Source organism: Lacerta agilis, chromosome 15, assembly GCF_009819535.1.
Source record: "Lacerta agilis isolate rLacAgi1 chromosome 15, rLacAgi1.pri, whole genome shotgun sequence".
NCBI classification, from domain to species: domain Eukaryota; kingdom Metazoa; phylum Chordata; class Lepidosauria; order Squamata; family Lacertidae; genus Lacerta; species Lacerta agilis.
In genome coordinates this window covers 35663482-35683650 of record NC_046326.1, presented here as the reverse complement: position 1 = coordinate 35683650, position 20169 = coordinate 35663482, and the positions used below count along the sequence as shown (strand labels likewise).

At 46.0% G+C, this 20169-nt stretch overlaps 1 protein-coding gene across 1 annotated transcript in view; it reads right to left on the bottom strand.

The window, feature by feature from the left end:
- Positions 1-1785: 1785 nt before the first annotated feature.
- The window catches only part of NOS2 (nitric oxide synthase 2), a 38720-nt gene continuing 20336 nt past the window's right edge, over positions 1786-20169 (bottom strand). The window contains exons 16-26 of the mRNA XM_033172210.1: positions 16199-16373; positions 14374-14506; positions 13858-13936; positions 12623-12801; positions 9862-10025; positions 8231-8441; positions 6594-6681; positions 4999-5120; positions 3952-4100; positions 2899-3093; positions 1786-1936 (exon numbers count right to left, since the gene is read on the bottom strand). Coding sequence (XP_033028101.1) covers positions 1808-1936; positions 2899-3093; positions 3952-4100; positions 4999-5120; positions 6594-6681; positions 8231-8441; positions 9862-10025; positions 12623-12801; positions 13858-13936; positions 14374-14506; positions 16199-16373 — 1624 coding nt within the window. The 3' untranslated portion in view covers positions 1786-1807. The remainder of the gene's footprint in view (positions 1937-2898; positions 3094-3951; positions 4101-4998; positions 5121-6593; positions 6682-8230; positions 8442-9861; positions 10026-12622; positions 12802-13857; positions 13937-14373; positions 14507-16198; positions 16374-20169) is intronic.

The window sequence follows — 20169 nt, the reverse complement described above, 5'->3', positions numbered from 1 at the left end:
AGGTAGACTAGGCTGAGAGAACATTACTGGTCCAAGGTCAACTGCGTGTGGTGGCTGTGCAGGGGATCTGAAGCGCTGAGTGAGCTCCATCCTAGTCCAACACTCCCTTGAGAAGAGAGTGGGGAAGCAAGGATCACACTCTCAAGGCAGGAAACGGGTTCAAGCACAGTCATTGCTCCCCCACCAGAGAATCCTGGGAACTGTAGTTCGTTAAGGGCACTGAATGATGTTGACAGGCTTCTATTCCCCACACAGAGCTACAACTCCCAGAGTTCTCTGGGAAGGGTGACTGACTATTAGATTAACCTGCAGATTGTAGCTCTGCGAGGGGGAATAGGAGGTCTCCTAACAACTCTCAGCACCTTTAACCAATTCCCAGGATGCTTTGGGGGGGGAGCCATGGAAGTTAAAAGTGGCATGAGACTGCTTTAAATGCACAGTACAGACGTGACCAGGGTTGGTTACGGTCTGCACAGTTTCATACAATTGTAGGGTTGGAATCCTGGAAGGGGGTCATCTAGTCCAACCCTCTACAATGCCCACCCAGCTTCGGCTCCTACCCGGTGGTTCCAGAAAGCTGTGACAATGGCAAACCCCAAAAAGCTTTGCTATGGGAAAGGCAAACATCTCCAAATGCTTAAGTCGATCCCAACTATGGGTGGCCCCTAACCAGCTGCCAGCCTCAGACCACAGCAAAGTGATGAGCATTGCAAAAGAATGCCAAAGACTGGGCCTTGAACTCTATGAACAGGGCTGTCTTGAGCATATGCGGCACCGGGGTACAAAGATCTGCCCGGGGCCCCTGGTTGCCCAGTCCCAGGTGCACAGGAGGGCGGAGCCGGCCGGCCGCCTCAGCATCTCACTGGCTCAGTCGCCCCCAAACTTGCAGCACAGAGCCACCCACAGCAGACAAGTCCGCCACGGTACTCCAACCAATGGGCAGGCTCTTCCCCGGACTCAACTCTCGGGCCCCAGACTCTCGGCCTGGCACCCCTGAGAGCCCGGTGCCCGGATGCCCCGCACCCCTAGTGCCTATGGGTCATAGCTGTCAACTTTCCCTTTTTTGCGGGAAATTCCCTTATTCCAGCGCCATTTCCCATAGCAAAAAATGGAAAGTTGACAGCTATGGCCGTTTCTCAATGCAAAAAAAGGGAAGGTTGACAGCTCTGCTATGGGTAAGACGGCCCTGTCTACGAACCAGGAACAGACCCTGCTCCAAGCACCGCCCCCTGAGACCCCCCAGTCCAGCTGATTGGCTCCTGGGAGGGGCTGGGCTACGGTGCAGCTGGACGAGCAACCAATGAGACTGCCTCCCTCCAAGCTGCACCAATGACATTGTCCTTTGCCTCAGCAGTGCCCCGCCTCCTTATGCACCAGGCACAATAGTCTGCCCTTCGTTAAGTAGGCGCTGTTGATTTTGCCTGCTAATCTGGTTGCTTTCTTTCGCTTCGTTTTTAAATCTAGATTACTGTTTGCTCCCTTTTCTAAAACATGTAATGCAGGGTAAAATCAGATCACAAATCTGAGAGCCTTTGTCTAATAATAGATATTCTCTTTTTTCTCTCTTTAAAAAAAAAGAGCTGACTGACTAAGCTTCCGATAAAATATACACAAACTAAAAAAAAAAAAAGGAATTTACAGAATAAATAGAATTAAATATGTAGTGTTTCGGGTTTTTGATGTTGTTGTTAAAGCTGAGATTTATGGGACAAAGCTCGCTAGTCGCCTCCACATAGGCAGAGTATGGAGAGAAAGCAAACTTGCCCCCAACCATGATGCAAAAGGTGGACAAGTGTGCAAATTATGGCTAAAATTTCAGTTGAGGTCGAGGTCTCCAGTTGTTGGTGTCTCTGTCAAGTTTCATTTCTTCCAGTTCTCTTTGGTTCTCGTGGGGAAACACAGCCCCAAAGATGTCCTCGTGGTATCGCTTCTCCCTCTGTAAAAGCGAATGAAATAAACCAGCAATCAGTATTATTATTTGCCACAACATTTACTAGAGCAGGTCCCACACTTTTCAGTCAATTTCCCCATCACTTTTCTAATCACACACACACACACACACACACACACACAAAAACCATTGTTGTTTTTAAAGTGGGTTTGTTGCACCAGGGTAAAATAGGGCTTTATTTTAATTGCACTAAATTGTGTTTTTGGTATACACTTAAGAGCACCAGAAGAGTTCGGTTGAATCAGATCAGGGGCCCATCAACCCAGCATCCTGTTCTCACAGGGGCCGACCAGATGCCCCAATGCGAAACCCATAAGCAGGACCCGAGCACTTGAACCCCTCCTTGACAAAACACTGACAGTCTGCAGGAGACACAAGCTGAGTGTTTTCAGTGTACACATCACTTGGGAAGACAGGCGAACTAATGCCAGTGTACCAGAAAAAGCAAAGATCACCAGCTCCGAAGCAATGATTCTTCAACATCAACGTCGTTGGACTGGTCATGTTGTTCGGATGCCTGATTATCGTCTTCCAAAGCAACTAGTCTATTCCGAACTTAAAAATGGAAAGCGTAATGCTGGTGGTTGGCAAAAGGGGTTTAAAGACTCTCTCAAGGCAAATCTTTTAAAAATGTAGTAACTGGCAACTGGGAAACACTGGCCTGCAAGTGCTCCAGTTGGAGAACAGCCTTTACAAAAGGTGTCATGGGCTTTGAAGACACTCGAACTCAGGACGAAAGGGAGAACGTGCTAAGAGGAAGGCACGCTTGGCAAACCCTCACAGTGATCAACTTCCGCCCGGAAACCTACGTCCCCACTGTGGAAGGATGTGTGGATCCAGAATTGGCCTCCACAGTCACTTTCTGTTAAGACCGTGTTCATGGAAGACAATCTTATTTGGCTACGAGTGGTTGCCAAAGATGAAGAAGAAAGAAGTTTTCAGCGTACCTTCAGCTGAAAGCAGTACTCTTCGGCCTGCTGCTCCGTCAAGCCCAGATGCTTGGCAAATATCTCCCTTAACGTCTTAGCAACGTCTCTGGCCATACGGACGTCTCCACAGACGTAGAGGTGGCCCCCCTCTCTGTGCAAGAGCCTGCACACATCGGACTCCAGCTTTTTCCGAAGAAGGTCTTGGACGTAAACCTGGGGTTGGGAGCGAGAGGAACAAACCTGTATGTTATTATTCAGCTCCATCGTTACTACGTTTTAAATTAGTGTTGCAACATTTAACACAGTGTTGTCTACTTGGACTGGAAGCAGCTCTGCAAGGTCTCAGGCAGAAAGAATCCTTTCCCATCACCTGTGGCCCATTTTGGGACGCAAAGGGGTTAGTTATTTAATTTGTTATAAATGTCCTGGACTGCTGGTTTTCAGCTGGTGGGCCTGGACCAGGGGTCTCCAAACTAAGGCTTGGGGGCCGGATGTGGCCCAATCGCCTTCTAAATGTGGCCCACGGACAGTCCGTGAATCAGCGTGTTTTCACATGAGTAGAATGTGTCCTTTTATTTAAAATGCATCTCTGGGTTATTTGTGGGGCCTGCCTGGTGTTTTTACATGAGTACAATGTGTCCTTTTATTTAAAATGCATCTCTGGGTTATTTGTGGGGCATAGGAATTCATTCATTCCCCCCCCCCCTTCAAAATATAGTCCGACCCCCCACAAGGTCTGAGGGACAGTGGACCAGCCCCCTGCTGAAAAGTTTGCTGACCCCTGGTCTGGACCCCCTAGTGCAGGCACCCCCAGACTTGGCCCTTCAGATGTTTTGGGACTACAATTCCCATAATCCCTGACCACTGGTCCTGTTAGCTAGGGATGATGGGAGTTGTTGTCCCAAAATATCTGGAAGGCTGAGTTTGGGGGTGCCTGCTCTAGTGGTTTGTGGCCTGACCCAAGGTGGGTCGCAACAGGAGCAAGACCGCCGTGCAAATATGTAAAAGGTTAAGGAATGCATGTTTGGGTTAAAAGTTTAAGTGGGTCCTTCAAGATAAGACAAGACTTACTTTGGGATAGCCAGGCTCTCTGGAGTAAGCTGTGTAGACCTCTTGGAGAATCCCTTTCCTTTTCATTTCTTCCATTTCGTCTTTGTAGAGGTGATCCAGGCTGGCGTGTCGGCAGCCGAATAGCAGGATCATACTCCTTCCTTTGATCCCTAGAATCAGAAGCCTCCAAATCAGTTTTCAAGCACAGGTGGGGGGGCTTGCAAATGGATCTCCTTCTGTCCCAATTTAATTCATGCCTATTTGGGGCGCCTAGTTCTCACTATGGTGACTGGCCCTTTGTGGAATAGAGGCATCCGTTGCAGATAGAAAATTAGCGTGTCAGGGACTAGAGCAGGCTTCCTCAAACCAGTGCCAGTGTGGTGTAGTGGTTAAGAGGGGTAGACTCGTAATCTGGTGAACCGGGTTCACGTCTCCCCTCCTCCACATGCAGCTGCTGGGTGACCTTGGGCTAGTCACACTTCTTTGAAGTCTCTCAGCCCCACTCACCTCACAGAGTGTTTGTTGTGGGGGAGGAAGAGAAAGAAGAATGTTAGCCACTTTGAGACTCCTTCGGGTAGTGATAAAGCGGGATATCAAATCCAAACTCTTCAAACTTGGCACTCCTGATGTTTTGAGACTACAATCATCGCTGACCACTTGTCCTGCTAGCTAAGGATGATGGGAGTTGTTGGCCGAAAACATATGGAGGGCCGAGTTTGAGGAAGCCTGGACTAGAGTCCCTGAAATACTAGCTTTCTAAGTTTGGGGTTTTGGGGCGGTTAGGGCCAACAGATGTTGAGGTTTCAGTGGGGGAATTCAGTGCCCATCCCTGAAGCATTATAGGAAGGAAACAAAGAAACGAGAAAAATGATAGCAGGGGGGGGGGGGAGAGAAAAACAGAAAGGCAGCGACCATCATCTGAGGCCTTTCTTCATGGGAACTGTAGCTCTGTGGGGGGTTGAACTACAGTTCCCATAATTCTTTGGGGGAAGTCACACGCTTTATGTGTCCGTTAAACAGATGGTATGTATGCAGGCCTAACAGCTGGTGGCAAATGTCCCCTTTTACCTTTCTTTTCCAAATCATAGAGGCGCTGTTGCCAGAAGCTTCTGAACGGGGCGATTCCTGTGCCTGGCCCAATCAGGATGCACGGTTCGCGTGGATCTTTTGGAAGCCGGAAGCCGTCAGCACTAGACAGAAAACAACAACTGAGTATTGCTATGTCCAAATGATAATGCATATATTAATATTGTGCAGCTTGAAGCGACTGGATGCATAACAACTGACTCCTTTTGAAATAAAAACAGTCAAGGCCCATAAGTTTAATTAAAGCTTTACTTGCAGAACTTCCTTCAAAACAGAACAAAAAATGGTAAATAATACATCCAAGTGACTCCATACAAGATCTTGTGCAGTCTAGCAGAGGCTCTGCTTTCTATAAAATATTAAATACTCCAAACAGATCTAAAACCACAAGTTTCTCTCTTTACAGCCTCCATTTTGCCTGTAGCTGTGTGATCCTGGAGAACTTCATATATATCCTACTTCCACAGAGCCTGGGAACAAATGCTAAACACAACTCCCTTTCAAAATGGAGATTTGCAACCAAATACCTTTCCTACCATATCTAAGGTTAAACACTCAGGTGTTAGCTAGCAGAAAGCAACAACGGTTAATTATCACCCCATCAAGGAGCTCAGAAACCACATAGTATACTCCAGTGCAATTTCCCCACGTTATAGCCTTCAGTAATACACATTTAGGCATTCCGCATTTCAGGGTCAATTAAACAATTACAGCCGTATCTCTTGTTACGAATGCTTCAGGATGCGCATAACATGGGTTACAAACATGCTGAACCTGGAAATAACGGAACACGTTACTTCCGAGTTCGGCTGTTCGCGCATGTGCAGACGTGTCAAATGACATCACGCACATGCACAGAAGCGCCGAATTGCATCGCGCACATGCGCAGACGCAGCACTTCAGGTTACACATGTCACGGGTTACGAACGGGGCTCCGGAATGGATCCCATTCGTAACCAGAGGTACCACTGTATACTTAACAAACGAGCCCCTGGTTCAAATGTTGAAGCCAGCAGATCAGTTCTCATCTTTGCCATGAACTCTCTAGGCGGTCTAAACCTAACTGCCCTACTAACTTCTTCTGCAACCCTTGACAGAGCATCTTATTCCTTACACTCCAAGATCACTGCCATCTGCAGGAGACACTCTTCTGTGAGTTCCAAAGATGTCAGAAGCTCACTCTGCATTAACTTGGAGCAGGGCCTTTAGTGTGGCTGCCCCGTTCTGTGGAATAGCATTGCCACCTACTTTGTAGCTTCTAACCAAGCTTTTCCTCTTCCACCAGGCCTTTGGCTGATTATTATTCCACAGCCTTTTAAATGTGTTTGTGAGAGTGGGGGTTATTGTTTTGTTGTCTCTTGTTTTAACTATTTATTTGTGCTTTATCTTGTGTTTTTATGGGGGTGGCATTGGTTGGTTTCGGCCAGTAAAAGCGTAAAATCAAGTTGATGTGCTTTATGCACAATCAGGATAGGGCTGACCTGGAAGATGTGGCACTGCAGGCACCCCACATGTCATTTTGAGGCTGTGAGTTCACCAACATTTTCTTACAGCCCAATTCTTGACTGCGTCATTACCTGCGTACAAAACAGGGGATGGTGGTCTCTAGGTCGACAGTGTTCAGCCAAGTGCTGCAGACTCCGTGATGCACCGGACCTTCTCCGTCTTGAGTGGAGGAAGGGAAGGAAATGTCAATGAAATCATTATCCCCATGAGAGGCTAATGTGAGATTCAAAACTCAGCTAGATGGGTAAAGAAAAAGCACTTTATATGCGTTGTCTATGCATTACAACACTGTGACACCAGATGGCACTGTGGAGTTCTGTTTTTGCCAACCCGATTTCTCATACAAAGTTTACAACGCGTTTAACTGAAACGCTTCTTTGATGTGTCTGGATCCAGCCTAAGTCAATACCAGGTGCCAGCATTATTTGGCATTTCCCAAAGCACAGATGATAGCAAGGAGCTCACTGAGTCCTGTGGCCCTGCTCCTCTCCCACCTCAAAGCCTTTGCTGGTTCCCCCACTCTCTCTAAACCAGAGATAGAGAAATCAGAAGTGTCCAATTTGCCCATCTCATTTTTTTCCCCAATTCTCTACATTTCCACATTTGTCTGCGTTTTATTTTGTCTTTTTAAAAGTCCCATTGGAAATTTGTCCATTTTTTAGTGCAAATTTCCCCTAATAGAGAAATTGGTGTACAGGTATGTGTTATTTTCCCTAATATGTGCATTTCTATGCACACTTTATCCTAGGATGTACACTTGTGTACAAGCGACTTATTTGGAGAACTGCATTGCAAAATTCAGAGAAGAGGTAATTTCGAATGATGGCTGCGTTTCAGTTCAGGAAGGGCAAAGCAAGGTAAAGGTAAAGGGTAAAGGGACCCCTGGCCGTTAGGTCCAGTCGCAGACGACTCTGGGGTTGCGGCGCTCATCTCGCGTTACTGGCCGAGGGACCCGGTGTACAGCTTCCGGGTCATGTGGCCAGCATGACAAAGCCGCTTCTGGCGAACCAGAGCAGCTCATGGAAACGCCGTTTACCTTCCTGCCAGAGCGGTACCTATTTATCTACTTGCACTTTGATGTGCTTTCGAACTGCTAGGTGGGCAGGAGCTGGGACTGAGCAACGGGAGCTCACCCCGTTGCAGGGATTCGAACCGCCGACCTTCCGATCGGCAAGCCCTAGGCTCTGTGGTTTAACCCACAGCGCCACCCGCGTCCCTTAAAAGTGAGGTAGATCTGCCTTTAAACGCAAACTGAATTGAATATTTCCCGCCCTCTTCTGCCCTGCCCCCCAAATTGCTATGCCCAATGCCAAGTGCGAGGGACAAACACAGGGTTGCCATGGTGCCATCGGACTGTTTTGAAGCTGATGGGGAGGAGTCACCCAATGCTGCCCATTGAGACAGGCAGGGCAGAAGGCATGGAGCCCAACAGCAGGTGGCGCCAGAGCCAAGGACAGCCAGAGGCTACTCACTGTAGTCCCCATCCTCTTCCCTGATGAGTTCTACAAGGGGCAACACTGGGACTAAGGAGGAGGAGGAGGAAGGTGACATCTAGGACCACTTCCGGGACTGGTTGTAAGCAGGAAGGTAAGTCGGTGGGCTGAGCTGAGAGCAGAGATCTGTGGGGCAGTGCCTGGCTAGTCCCAATGGACCAGCTTCTGCTGAATTTCCCACTGTGCGGCATCTCACTCCAGGAAGCCCCAATTACCTCTGGTCCTGTAGGTGACCACGGCGATGGTCAGGTGGAGTTCTCCAGGCTGCTGGTCCTGCGAGGAACTGATGGAGTAATACCTGGGTTTCAGCAAAGGCAGCTGCGACAGCAAGAAAGAGGCTGAGACCTCGGCCGACGGAAACTCCTGCAGCACCTCCAGGAAAGTGGGACCGTTGTAAAACTTCCACTTGTTGTACTCCTCCAAGTTCTGAAACGCAAAACACGCAGAAAGCCCATCAGAGAGCCAGCCGGCTGTAAATCAAAGTTGGCGTCAACCCTACTATATGCATTTTTCTCTGCATCCCGAAATTTGGAGGAACGCGGATTTTAAAGGATGGCTGCAATTCGCAAAGTGCGAATCAGGCAGGTTCACATTTAAATGTGAACTTCCCCCCCCCTTCCTCCTCCAGCTTTATTGATAGTTTAAAATTACATTTCTATATTCTAGGACTTCAATTGCTTTTACCACCTGACTTTAAAAACTGATTACAAGCAAATGAAACTCAACAGTTGTCTAAGTGATATAGTATACAAAAATAACATCTTGATTTCTGTGAAAATGCATTTCTTTGCAAGTCCTGAATAGCTCCAAATTGTGTATGCTCTAAAGCACTGATGTTCTGGGTTTGATTTAATTTGAAATATTTAATGTTTCCCATTACCTTGTTATCTCATATTAGACATTCATTCATTTATTGTATTACTGTTACTTCAGTTCTCGATTTCTCCCTCACTCTCGTGGCCATTAACAGGCATGTGCATTGTTTTGTTTATCCCGCTTAGCTATACGCTCTAGGTAAGGCCTGATACAGATACTTGGTGTTATAACAGTTATTGAGGTCAGATAATCCAAGGCCATTATTGTAATTAGTTACTGTGGAAGTTCAGACACTTCCAGTTTGTTTTCCTCCTGCATATGATGTTCATAAATGTGAACTTTTAACATGCAGCGAGCTCAGGGCCACAATACTTCAAGGACTGCCTCTCCGCATATGAACCAACACAGATCCTGCGATCATCTTCTGAGGCCCTCTTTTGTGTGCCTCCTCCTTGAGAGGTCCGGAGGGTGGCAACACAAGAGCAGGGCCTTCTCTGCAGTGGCTCCCTGTCTGTGGAATGCTCTCCCCAGGGAAGTTTGCCTGGCACCTTCATTATACACCTTTAGGCGCCAGGCAAAAACGTTCCTCTTTAACCAGGCCTTTGGTTGATTGTCATCCAATGCCATTTTAAAATGTGTTGGGGGAGTGTTATTGGGTTGCTTTGGTTTTGGTTTTGATTCTGTATTTTGTGTTTTCATATTGTAATTTTATCCTGTGAACTGCCCTGAGACCTGTGGATATAGGGCGGTACACAAATTTAACGAATCAATAACAATGTGTGCTGTATCACCATTGCTACGTTGAAATTATTTCCTATAGTTATGTATTGTATGATGTTGCGGTGTCGTGCATTTATAAATATATATCTTTTGGAAAGTGAACAGAATCAAACTTTCTCCTTATCCCCATGGGCAACGCAGTAGCAACATTAGCAAATGAACAACAGGCCCACTCCAGAAAACTGTATGATTCAGCAGGCTTTTTTTTTTTTTTTTTAGGGAATGTCAATTTTATCATGGCAAAACTCACATGAGATAAGAGGTCCAGCCTCTCCTTCTCGCTCTCTTCTTTTGCCAGCTGAGAAAGGTTCCGAAGCAACTGTTGGGAAGGCGGAGTTGTAACATCCAGGAAATGAGTCAAGGCTTGGGAGAGGGTGCAGGCTGGGAACTTGCTGTCCGTCATCCAGTAGCCACCTGGAAACGAAGAGGAAACGAGTTGGGGGGGGGGAGAGAAAACATCAGATCTCCAAAAGAGGAAGTCAGCTGGGGATGAGGTTTTGCGCAAAGGAGACGCAGAGCAAGAAATAGGTGTGGCTGCTTTCCTGCCCTAAAAATGTCCCCCCCCCCAGACTTCGGTTGAACTCAGCAACCAGTGCCAGTAAGAGGTACCATTAAGGAAAGGATTTGGGGGCAGGTGTCCAGGGCAGAATGGAGTAGGAAACCCTCCCATCGCCGCCACCGCCAAACATAGCAGGGCTGGCTTCCTGCATTCTGAAGAATCTGAAGTAATATGCATTTAACCAGCTGGAGAGAAAGTCCCCTGTAAGACCAGTAAACTCAAGAGTCTAAAGTTACCCAAATTGTACCACTGATTCCTATCCATTTCAACCCTAAGAAAAAAGGATAGAGCACGGCTGAGCTGTAGAGAGGGCAGCCTTGTACTGTTTCACCCAGCAATAGAAACATGAGTTGAAATAGCTACACGAGCCCTCAGGTGGATAAGTGGACAGTGGAACCTTGGTTCTCGAATGCCTTGGTACTCAAACATTTTGGTTTCCGAATGCCGAAAACCTGGAAGTAAGTGTACCGGTTTTCGGACGTTTTCCGGAAGCCGAACATCCAATGTGGCTGTTGGCTATTGTTTCCAGGGTGCCTGCACCAAACGGAAGCAGCGCCTTGGTTTCCGGACGTTTTGGAAGTCGACTGGACTTCCGGAACGGATTACATTCGAGAACCAAGGTACCACTGTAGTCATATGCACTCCAAAACAATTTTTTAAATAAAAAAAGCTCTTTATGAACAGTTTCTCCCAGTACCAGTTACTACACAGAAGCAGCTTAAGGTCCAATTAGTTTACTGTTGCAGGAGATAAGGCTCAGTAAAACAGTTATGGGTATACAGTGGTACCTCGGGTTAAGAACTTAATTCGTTCTGGAGGTTCGTTCTTAACCTGAAACTGTTCTTAACCTGAGGTACCACTTTAGCTAATGGGGCCTCCGCCATCGCCGCGTGATTTCTGTTCTCATCCTGACGTAAAGTTCTTAACCCGAGGTACTATTTCTGGGTTAGCAGAGTCTGTAACCTGAAGCGTCTGTAACCCGAGGTACCACTGGAGATATATAGCTTATAGGCTTTTGCAGATGCAGATACATAAAAGTATTGCTCCAAATAAGCTCTAGCAATTCGAGACATAGCACTGGATAAATAGCACCAGCAGACAGATGACTAACTAACTGAGCTAACATACATTAATCACAGATATAGTTGGGGCATTGGGGCATTACCATAGGAACTGGCTTGGCTGAGCTTGCACCTGTAACCAGCTGTCTATGGGGTGATGGATGCTCATTAAGGAAATTAACACCTTCCTACGTCCAGTTGCTCCAACAGCTTGCAGAGCTTTGTAGCCATTTTTTAAAAATTAAGTTTATTATCCTTCCTGGGCTGATGCCAACCTATCAGGGATCCTCACCAAGTGAGCATAATAATATCAAACTGTACCATGCAGCAAATCTGATTTGGTCGTCTGATGACATCATTGCAGAAAGGGAAATAATTCAGAGGGACAGCAATGCCCACTGCATCTGAATGGGGGGTTAGGGGAAGAAGCATATCCCCTGCCTGTGTTGAGGAGGAGGAGAGTGTAGCTGCTTCCTGGGCTTGCAAGTCAGCGCCAACGCTGGCTCAACTTACACTCTATTTTAATCCCTCCCCACAGTAAAAAATGACTAAGGGCACTTCTGGACCCTTGCTATTTTCAGGTGAGAATCAGTCAGCTACCAGCAAATTCAGGCTGCACAATTGAGGTGGGAGCCAACGCACTGGGAAGTGTGGGAGAACCATTGCTTGATTGCAAATGAACTGGACATCTAACCCCCACCCCACCCCCCGCAAACTTTGCACAAGTAAATCAGGACGAATGCACCACAAACCAGTTAGCTGGACCAACTTTAAGAGTGGCGGTTTTTCCAAGTAGGCTAAACTGTTCGCAAAAAGCAACCTCCCCATTTCATCTCAGCCGTGTCCGTTATACGACAGCCACACCAAATGATGCACCTATCTCAGGCAGCAGAACTGCTTTTATTCTCTGCAGGGCCTCTCCAGACGGGTTGCTTTTTATGGCAGTGGCAGGGGTGGGCGGGTTGCAGTTGTATTCTGCAATATGTCATTGATGCAACAGTAGTGGATATTTAGTGGAAGATCCACATATAATTCCACTTCATTAGTTGTTCTGCGATACTTCCCCAGTGTTACCACACTACTGTTGCCTGGAGAGCAATCTTAAGCTACAGTTCCACAACAGTGTGGCAACAAACATATTTAAGCAACAGAACACTTGGGTATGAAAAGTTACACAATTTGAGCAGGAAGCTACAGAATGTGCACCAATCAGAATCAAAGCAGGGTGTCCACCCCAAAGCCTTTGCAGACAAGAATGGTGTTGAAAGTGGGTTGTTTACAACCGCCCAGGTACTATAACGAGCGCCAATAATTATGAATGCACAATGCAAAAGATGTCTGGAAGGACTCAGAGGTTTTCGGGTCTTAAAGTTCTACAAGTCCTGACTTACGATCGCTGCGCCTTTCCAGCCTAATGATCTCATCCGGCGGAGGAGCATCTGCGATCCGGGAGATGATGCCGTCCACGAGAACTTTGCAGTTTCCAGGGACGATCCCAAGATGATCTCCAGGGAGATACTCGACATCCTGATTTGTCTCACAGGAAAGCTTAATTAAGATAGTCGCTCGACTGAAACGGCAAGCGAAAACAGACCCATCAAACCGTCACAGGATTTCCTTGTTGACACTTTGGGACAGGATACATTTCTGGTGTCTAACGGGGAGAAGTATTGTCTCTTACTTAGATTCCCTGAAAGCCTGTTGACCATTTATGGAAAACCTTGCCAAATTGCAGGGTTCCCCCCCCCCCAATCAGTTAAAGGGGAATTTAGAAACGAGCCGATCAACACACAGCAAACTGCAGCACGTGTGCATATCTTCCTAGCTGTTGGTCAAATGAGCTGACCAAGTCTTCAGGACTCCAGTCCAAATAACCCCCAAGTCCATTCCCCGTATTACCAATACAGAAAATTAAAAATGGATCCAAGTTTTTAAATTAGGGCACTGTTTTTTTTTCACATAGACTCCGAATTTCCCCCAACTTTGATTAAATTTTTGATTACTTCCGCCTCTTATTAATTCTGTTAGTTTTGCCAGATCCAGGTAGCTATATAATTTCTATATAATATAAGCTATATAATCCAGGTAGCTATATATGGGGAAGGAAAGACAAGAGGTTAAAAAATCTACAAGAAGCTCGGTTAAATGGTTATGGAAAGCAGTATCGAATAACTTAACTAAATAACCTGAGAGGGAGGCAAGCGGAAGCCTAAGAAGTTGGCAAAATTGAAAGTCTACAACAGGTATTATGATTTAGGATTAATTATGATTAATTATGATTTATCTAATGGAAGTAGCGATTATTGATTTGTTACTAATAGAATGAATGAATATGCATTGTTTTTGTTATATTTTATTTAAGATTTATTTGGTGTGTTTTGTTATGTTTGATATTTATTATTAGGTTTAGGTTTTTTCTGTGTTGTTGTTTGTTGGTTATGTTTTGCTTTTATTGTATGAATGTGATAATTTTCAATAAAGTTTATAAAATTAAAAATAACCACAAATAACACAAATAACCCCCAAGTCCAGATTAGGTTTTTTAAAAAGAAAATGGGGCGGGGGAGAGAGAGAACCATACCTAGTATGGGTTAAAACAGGGGTACTCAGAATATGACTTGAATACCTGGACTTTGAACTTTGTAGGTTCTGCCGAAACTTTAGTTTCATTGGAATGATGTTCTTTCCATGGACGCCACCAAGTGCTGTGAAGGGGAAAACATCTGCTAAATTGGAGCTTGGAACATTCTGCATGATGCGCTTACTCAGGGGATAGTTTACAGCTCCAATGATATCTTCCTATACACATACAAATGTAAGGCTGTCATCACAGATCCCCCCCCCCCACTGGAGGGCTGCATCACAATCCTTGGTTTCCACAAAGTCAGGGGAGGGGAGAGGAACGAAAGAGAAGGGAGGCTGCACAACAGCAGCAGCCATGGCATGGGAGCAGACGGGAGAGACACTGAGAGGGCAATAGTGGTGGTTTAAAACAACAGCAGAGGTTTAAGTACTATGAAATATTTTTGAAGGTGTGAATAATTAATAATAATAATAATAATAATAATAATAATAATAATAATAATAAATTGCAGACACACACACAAATGTATTTGAGAGGCTAGGTGGGAGGAGATTGTACCTTTCCCCAAGTCCAGAAGCTGAGAGTCATACACAGTCCTAAAATTCTTTGGATCCCAGGTTGAATTACATGTATATGCTTTCGGAACCAAGATCTTGTGCTTTTCCCGGATAGCAAAAATTTTGCAGGCAGTCTTTAAAAAAAACAGAAAAAGAGAAGGAGATAGACTGAAATTATGGAGGGCTATCATATTGAGTTAGCATGGACTGTAAGTAAATAAAATCACTTCAACTGATTATGTTAAAACATGTTTGTTTGTTTGTTTGTTTGTTTGTTTAAATCAGTTCAGGTTAAATGTAAAGATGATGCAAAACAGTACCATTTTCATTCTTCTCCAGAACTGAGACAAAACACGGGGCCAGGCAGTGAGCAGCAAAGAGGGGGAGAATTTTCAACGAGCATTTCATAAGCACTGAAAACTCAGAGAGTCCTTGCAGATAGCTGCAAAGGGAACACAATTATCTTCCTGTCCGGGAAGGATTGCCTGGAATAGTCTCTGTTGCTCCTGTGTTCACACAGCTGCCGACATTTCACAATAAACAAGGATGGTCCTGTGTCTGAGAGAGTGAGGCTAAGGCTGGAGTTTTGTGTGTGCCACATGTGGTGGACCACATAATCCAAACTCAAAGCATTCCACAAGTACAAAGCAGAAACCAAACAGGAAGGCAGCTGACAAAAAAAACATGAAAGCATACCGCACACTGCACATGGCAAGCTAAACACATAAGACACCTACATAGACATGTGCAAGAGGAAATTGGTCCCATTTTACAGTTGATGGATACTGAGGCACAGCAATAAGCTTTTAGCCCAGCAGCTGCCAGCAAATTCACAGCCAGAACTCCAAGCAATTGTAAGTAGGTGTCTCTGAGCATGTGCAAATTGCTCACACCCAGCCCTGAGCCATTGCAGCCTTCCCACTCTTCTCAACCTCAGGGATAGGAAAACAATGCCTTTCTGGGTACTATTGGCCTACACCTCCCATTATACCTGACCATTGGCTGTCCTGGCCAGGGCTGATGGGAGCTGGAGGTCAATAATCTGGAGGGCCAAAGAGTGATGTTAACTCTCCTTGATATTCCGCACTAATTTGCACAGTTTGGTCCAGTTGCAGGTGCATTCAACAACAGAGATGATTGCTGAAGAAACTGGTGACCGGGGCCGGAAGATAACAGGTTGCATCCAATGCTCATCCTACTCAGAGTAGACCCATTGAAAATAATAGACTAGACTAACTTGAGTGCTCACTGGAAGGACAGATCCTGAAGTTGAGGCTCCAGTACTTTGACCACCTCATGAGAAGAGAAGACTCCCTGGAAAAGACCCTGATGTTGGGAAAGATGGAGGGCACAAGGAGAAGGGGACGACAGAGGATGAGATGGTTGGACAGTGTTCTAGAAGCGACTAGCATGAGTTTGGCCAAACTGCGGGAGGCAGTGGAGGATAGGGGTGCCTGGCATGCTCTGGTCCATGGGGTCACAAAGAGTCGGACACGACTGAACGACTGAACAACAACAAAAAACTTGGGCCTATTAATTTCAATGGGTCTACTCTGAGGAAAACTTGGTTGGATATAACCCAATTAATGTACCAGGCGCGCCAACTCTGTGGGGCCGAGGTGTGTTTGGCCAGCCCGCCTCAATGTTGGCTGCTATTGCAGACCTCAAAGCTCCTAATTTCAGCCCCCACCCCACCCCCAGATTCCTGGAACAGGGGTCAGGAAACACCCCCATTCATGGCATTGCCCATTTCCCAACAACATTTGGACCCAATGTCTTTCTGAATCCTTCCACTCCCCACTCCTGAATCCTGTGGCTGTTGGTACCTTGAAGGTATTGAGTGCCCACGTCCGGAAAGCTTCTTCCTGTCCGTTGAGCTCATCTCCTTCGCCCATTGGGGTGAGCGGTGATGCCCCCAGCTGCCGGAGCTTTTGATGAACAGTGCGGGCAAAGGCACAGAACTCTGGATACATGCTTGATCCCAAGCCAAAGACGGCATATCTGTTCCAAGGGGAGAGCTGCGTTAGCTGTTGCTCTTGATACCATCGGAAAGAAATGACGGGCGATGATGTGCAAATGGTTTTTGGAGCATCTGAGCAGAGATGGCACCCTGATCATCTCTCTGGGTGAGAGAGACTTGCATATGGGTGAGATAGACGTATAATAGACAGAGGTGAGAAACCACTTTTGGCCTAAGAGTCACATTGCACTTTGGGCAACCTTCCTGAGGTCACGTGTCAGTGGTGGGCAGGGCCACAGGCCAAAGCTGGTGGAGCCATGGATGTAAATTTTAGCTGTACAGTCAGGGGCATTGCTAGGGGCGGGGGGGGCACCCCGGGTTCCAGGGGAGGGGGGGATGCCTCTCAGCATGCCCACCCCACAACTCATAAGTTGTTCAGTACAGCAGCTGGCTTACACAGCACACACTTTGCTTTTTCCTTCCTGCTGGGAAGAGCCACAGAAGCACAGCTCTGCCCAGCCAGGGCTCCACCCAGCAGTCTGGCACACTTCACCAGGGCACTGCCCTCTCAGGGGGAACAAAGGTGCCATTTTCAAGGGGCAACATTTGGCACCTACATTTATAGTCTCAAGCACAAGCCAGAGCAAATCCAGTGGCTCTGGGCTTAAAACTCACCACAGCATTGCAAAAGCATTAGCAGTGCTTGCTTTACTCAGTCCACCTGGACCTGGGGTACCATCCCACAATGCTCTACAACACCTCATTTGCATGTATGCAAATGAGGTGCCGCAAAGCATTGTGGGGGAACGCAAAACACTCACTGTGACTTGAAGGGGTGTGGGCAGATGTGGGGGGTGACAAAAAAAATGCATCGGGTACCATTTGGGCTTGCTATGCCTCTGTGTACAGTAGGCTGCTTTCTATATCCACACCCCTGTCTATGAAATGGAAGTCCATCAACCTCACTGAGAAACTTGTACAGGTACAGACCAACATCTTTTTTCTCACTAAATGCAAGAACCTGGGCATTATACCTAAGGGTCTTACAATTAAGAATGCTCTACAATCCACTTATCCTACTGAATATGCAAGGAAACTATGCCACACTCTCTCCAAGAAGCTGCTCAAACATCTGATCGGCATTCTGTACTCCAAACAGAAGCTAATAAAGGAGGAACTCTATTAGGATTCACCCAGCTTGGCAGGAGTTCCACAAGGAAAAGCAAACCATTTACCACTCTCAACTGGAGTTACTGAAAAAACAGAAAAACGAAAAACTCTCTAACCTTTCCAACCTACAGGCTACCAATCAAAACAACAAGATCAACAATATCGTCAATCTCTCACAGCAAACACTCAGCCCAGCTGAGGAATCAATCCTTTCACGTGGACTATCATTCTGCCCTGCCAAATCCCCACACATGATTCAGTTTTGTGGGGACTTGGAAGCATTTTTCCGCCGTTTACGCCTGAAGGAGTACTTCCAACACACACAAGAACAAGACAAAGAACAAATAACATCTTCACAACACAACATCTCTCAACCTACTGGGGAACAACCACCACCCTCCAAACACATTAATGAATAGAACATTGACCACCAACCACCACCGAAAAAATGTTACACTAAAAGGGACTCCACATGGACCCCTCCTGATGGACACAATACCACACTAGATCTGTACATCGATTGCTTCCGCCGCAGAATCCAACGGATGTGACCAGAAACACCACCGCTTACAACAAAATCTAAACCATGCTGAAAGGAGAGCCATAGATAATCTCAGGAACAACCCAGACATTATAATTAAAGAGGCGGACAAGGGTGGAGCTGTTGTCATCATGAACAAAACTGATTACATCCAGGAGGCTCACAGACAACTTTCCAATACCACCTTTTACATAAAATTGGACTCAGACCCCACAGAAGAATACAAAAAAGAACTGAAGAAGATTGTTAAGGAGCTACCCCCACACATCCAAGAACAGATCCTCATGAACACACCAGCAGAACCTTGACCAGGAACTTTCTATCTTCTACCCAAAATACACAAACCAGGAAATGCAGGACGCCCCATCATCTCAGGCATCGGCACCATTACAGTGGGGGTTTCCGGTTATATGGACTCTGTTCTGAAACCATATGCCATCAATGCTCCCAGCTACGTACGTGACACCACAGATTTTCTGAGAAAAATACAATCTTTGAATAATCTTCCTAACAATACTATTCTAGTCACTATGGATGTGGAATCTCTGTATACCAACATCCCACACAATGATGGTTTACAAGCTATAAGGAACACCATTTCAGATAAAACCACAGCGGACTTTGCTACCAAACTCTGTCATTTTGTCCTTACCCACAACAACTTCAAATTTGGTGATGATCTGTTCCTTCAGTTCAGCAGCACAGCAATGGGCACCAGCATGGCCCCACAGTATGCCAACATCTTCATGGCAGATTTAGAACAACGTTTCCTAAATTCCTACCCACTCAAACCTCTCTTGTACCTTGAAATATACTCGGAGTCAACTGAGAATATCATGCTCTTTATTCAGCTCATAGTAGTGAGGAATACAGTTCCCCCAAAATGTTTGCTTTATATACACTATTTACACAATGGGCCCCACGTGATTGGCTAATTGCGGGATAATCCTGTATGCCAATCGGAGTGCGGATTCACTTCCACCTGGAGCTGGATTGGGTGGCTCCTGCAGACCAATCAGACTGCTGCAATCTCAATCCTATTGTTCTGGGACCAATCAGACTACTGCAATCTCAATCCTATTGTTCTGGGACCAGTCAGACTGCTGCAATCTCAATCCTATTGTTCTAGGACCAATCAGACTGCTGCATTTTGGATCCTATTTAACTCAGTACATAACATACCTGCAATACATTGACAATATTTTTATTATCTGGACACATGGTCAACAGACCCCGGACACCTTCCACCAGACAATCAATGACTTTCACCCAACCATCAACCTAACAATGAACCAATCTATGCAAGAAATACATTTTTTGGACACTACTATAAAAATACAGGATGGACACATAGACACCACCTTATACCGTAAACCAACTGACCGACAAACATATCTACATGCTTCTAGCTACCATCCCAAACATACCAAACAATCCATTGTATATAGCCATGCCCTACATTACAGCCGCATCTGTTCCAACTCTACAGACAGAGACTCTCACTTAAGAGATCTACAGCAAACCTTTTTAGAACTAAAATATCCACCCGATGAAGTTAAACAACAGATCAACAGAGCCAGACTGATACCCAGAGAGAACTTGCTGCAAGACAGACCCAAAAAAGAAAATAACAGAACACCACTAGTAATCACATACAACTCCCAAGTTAAAACAGTACAACGCATCATCAGAGATCTACAACCTCTCCTAGACAATGACAGTTCTCTTTCTCAAGCTCTGGGAGGAAGACCCTTCATCGCCTACAGATGGCCACCCAATCTAAAACAACTCCTCACCCACAATAATACTACAACAACAGGACTCAACATGGACACTGGTACCAGAGCCTGCAATAAACCCAGATGCCAACTTTGCTGCCACATAAACCCGGACAACACCATTACTGGCCCCAACAACATCAAACATACCATCTCAGAACTATTTAATTGCTCATCTTCCAACACTGTGTATGCAATCAAATGCCAACAGTGCCCTTCAGCTCTCTATATTGGACAAACAGGCCAAACCCTACGCCAAAGGATAAATGGACATAAATCTGATATCAGGAATCACAAGACAGAGAAACCAGTAGGAGAACACTTCAATCTCCCAGGACATTCTATAAA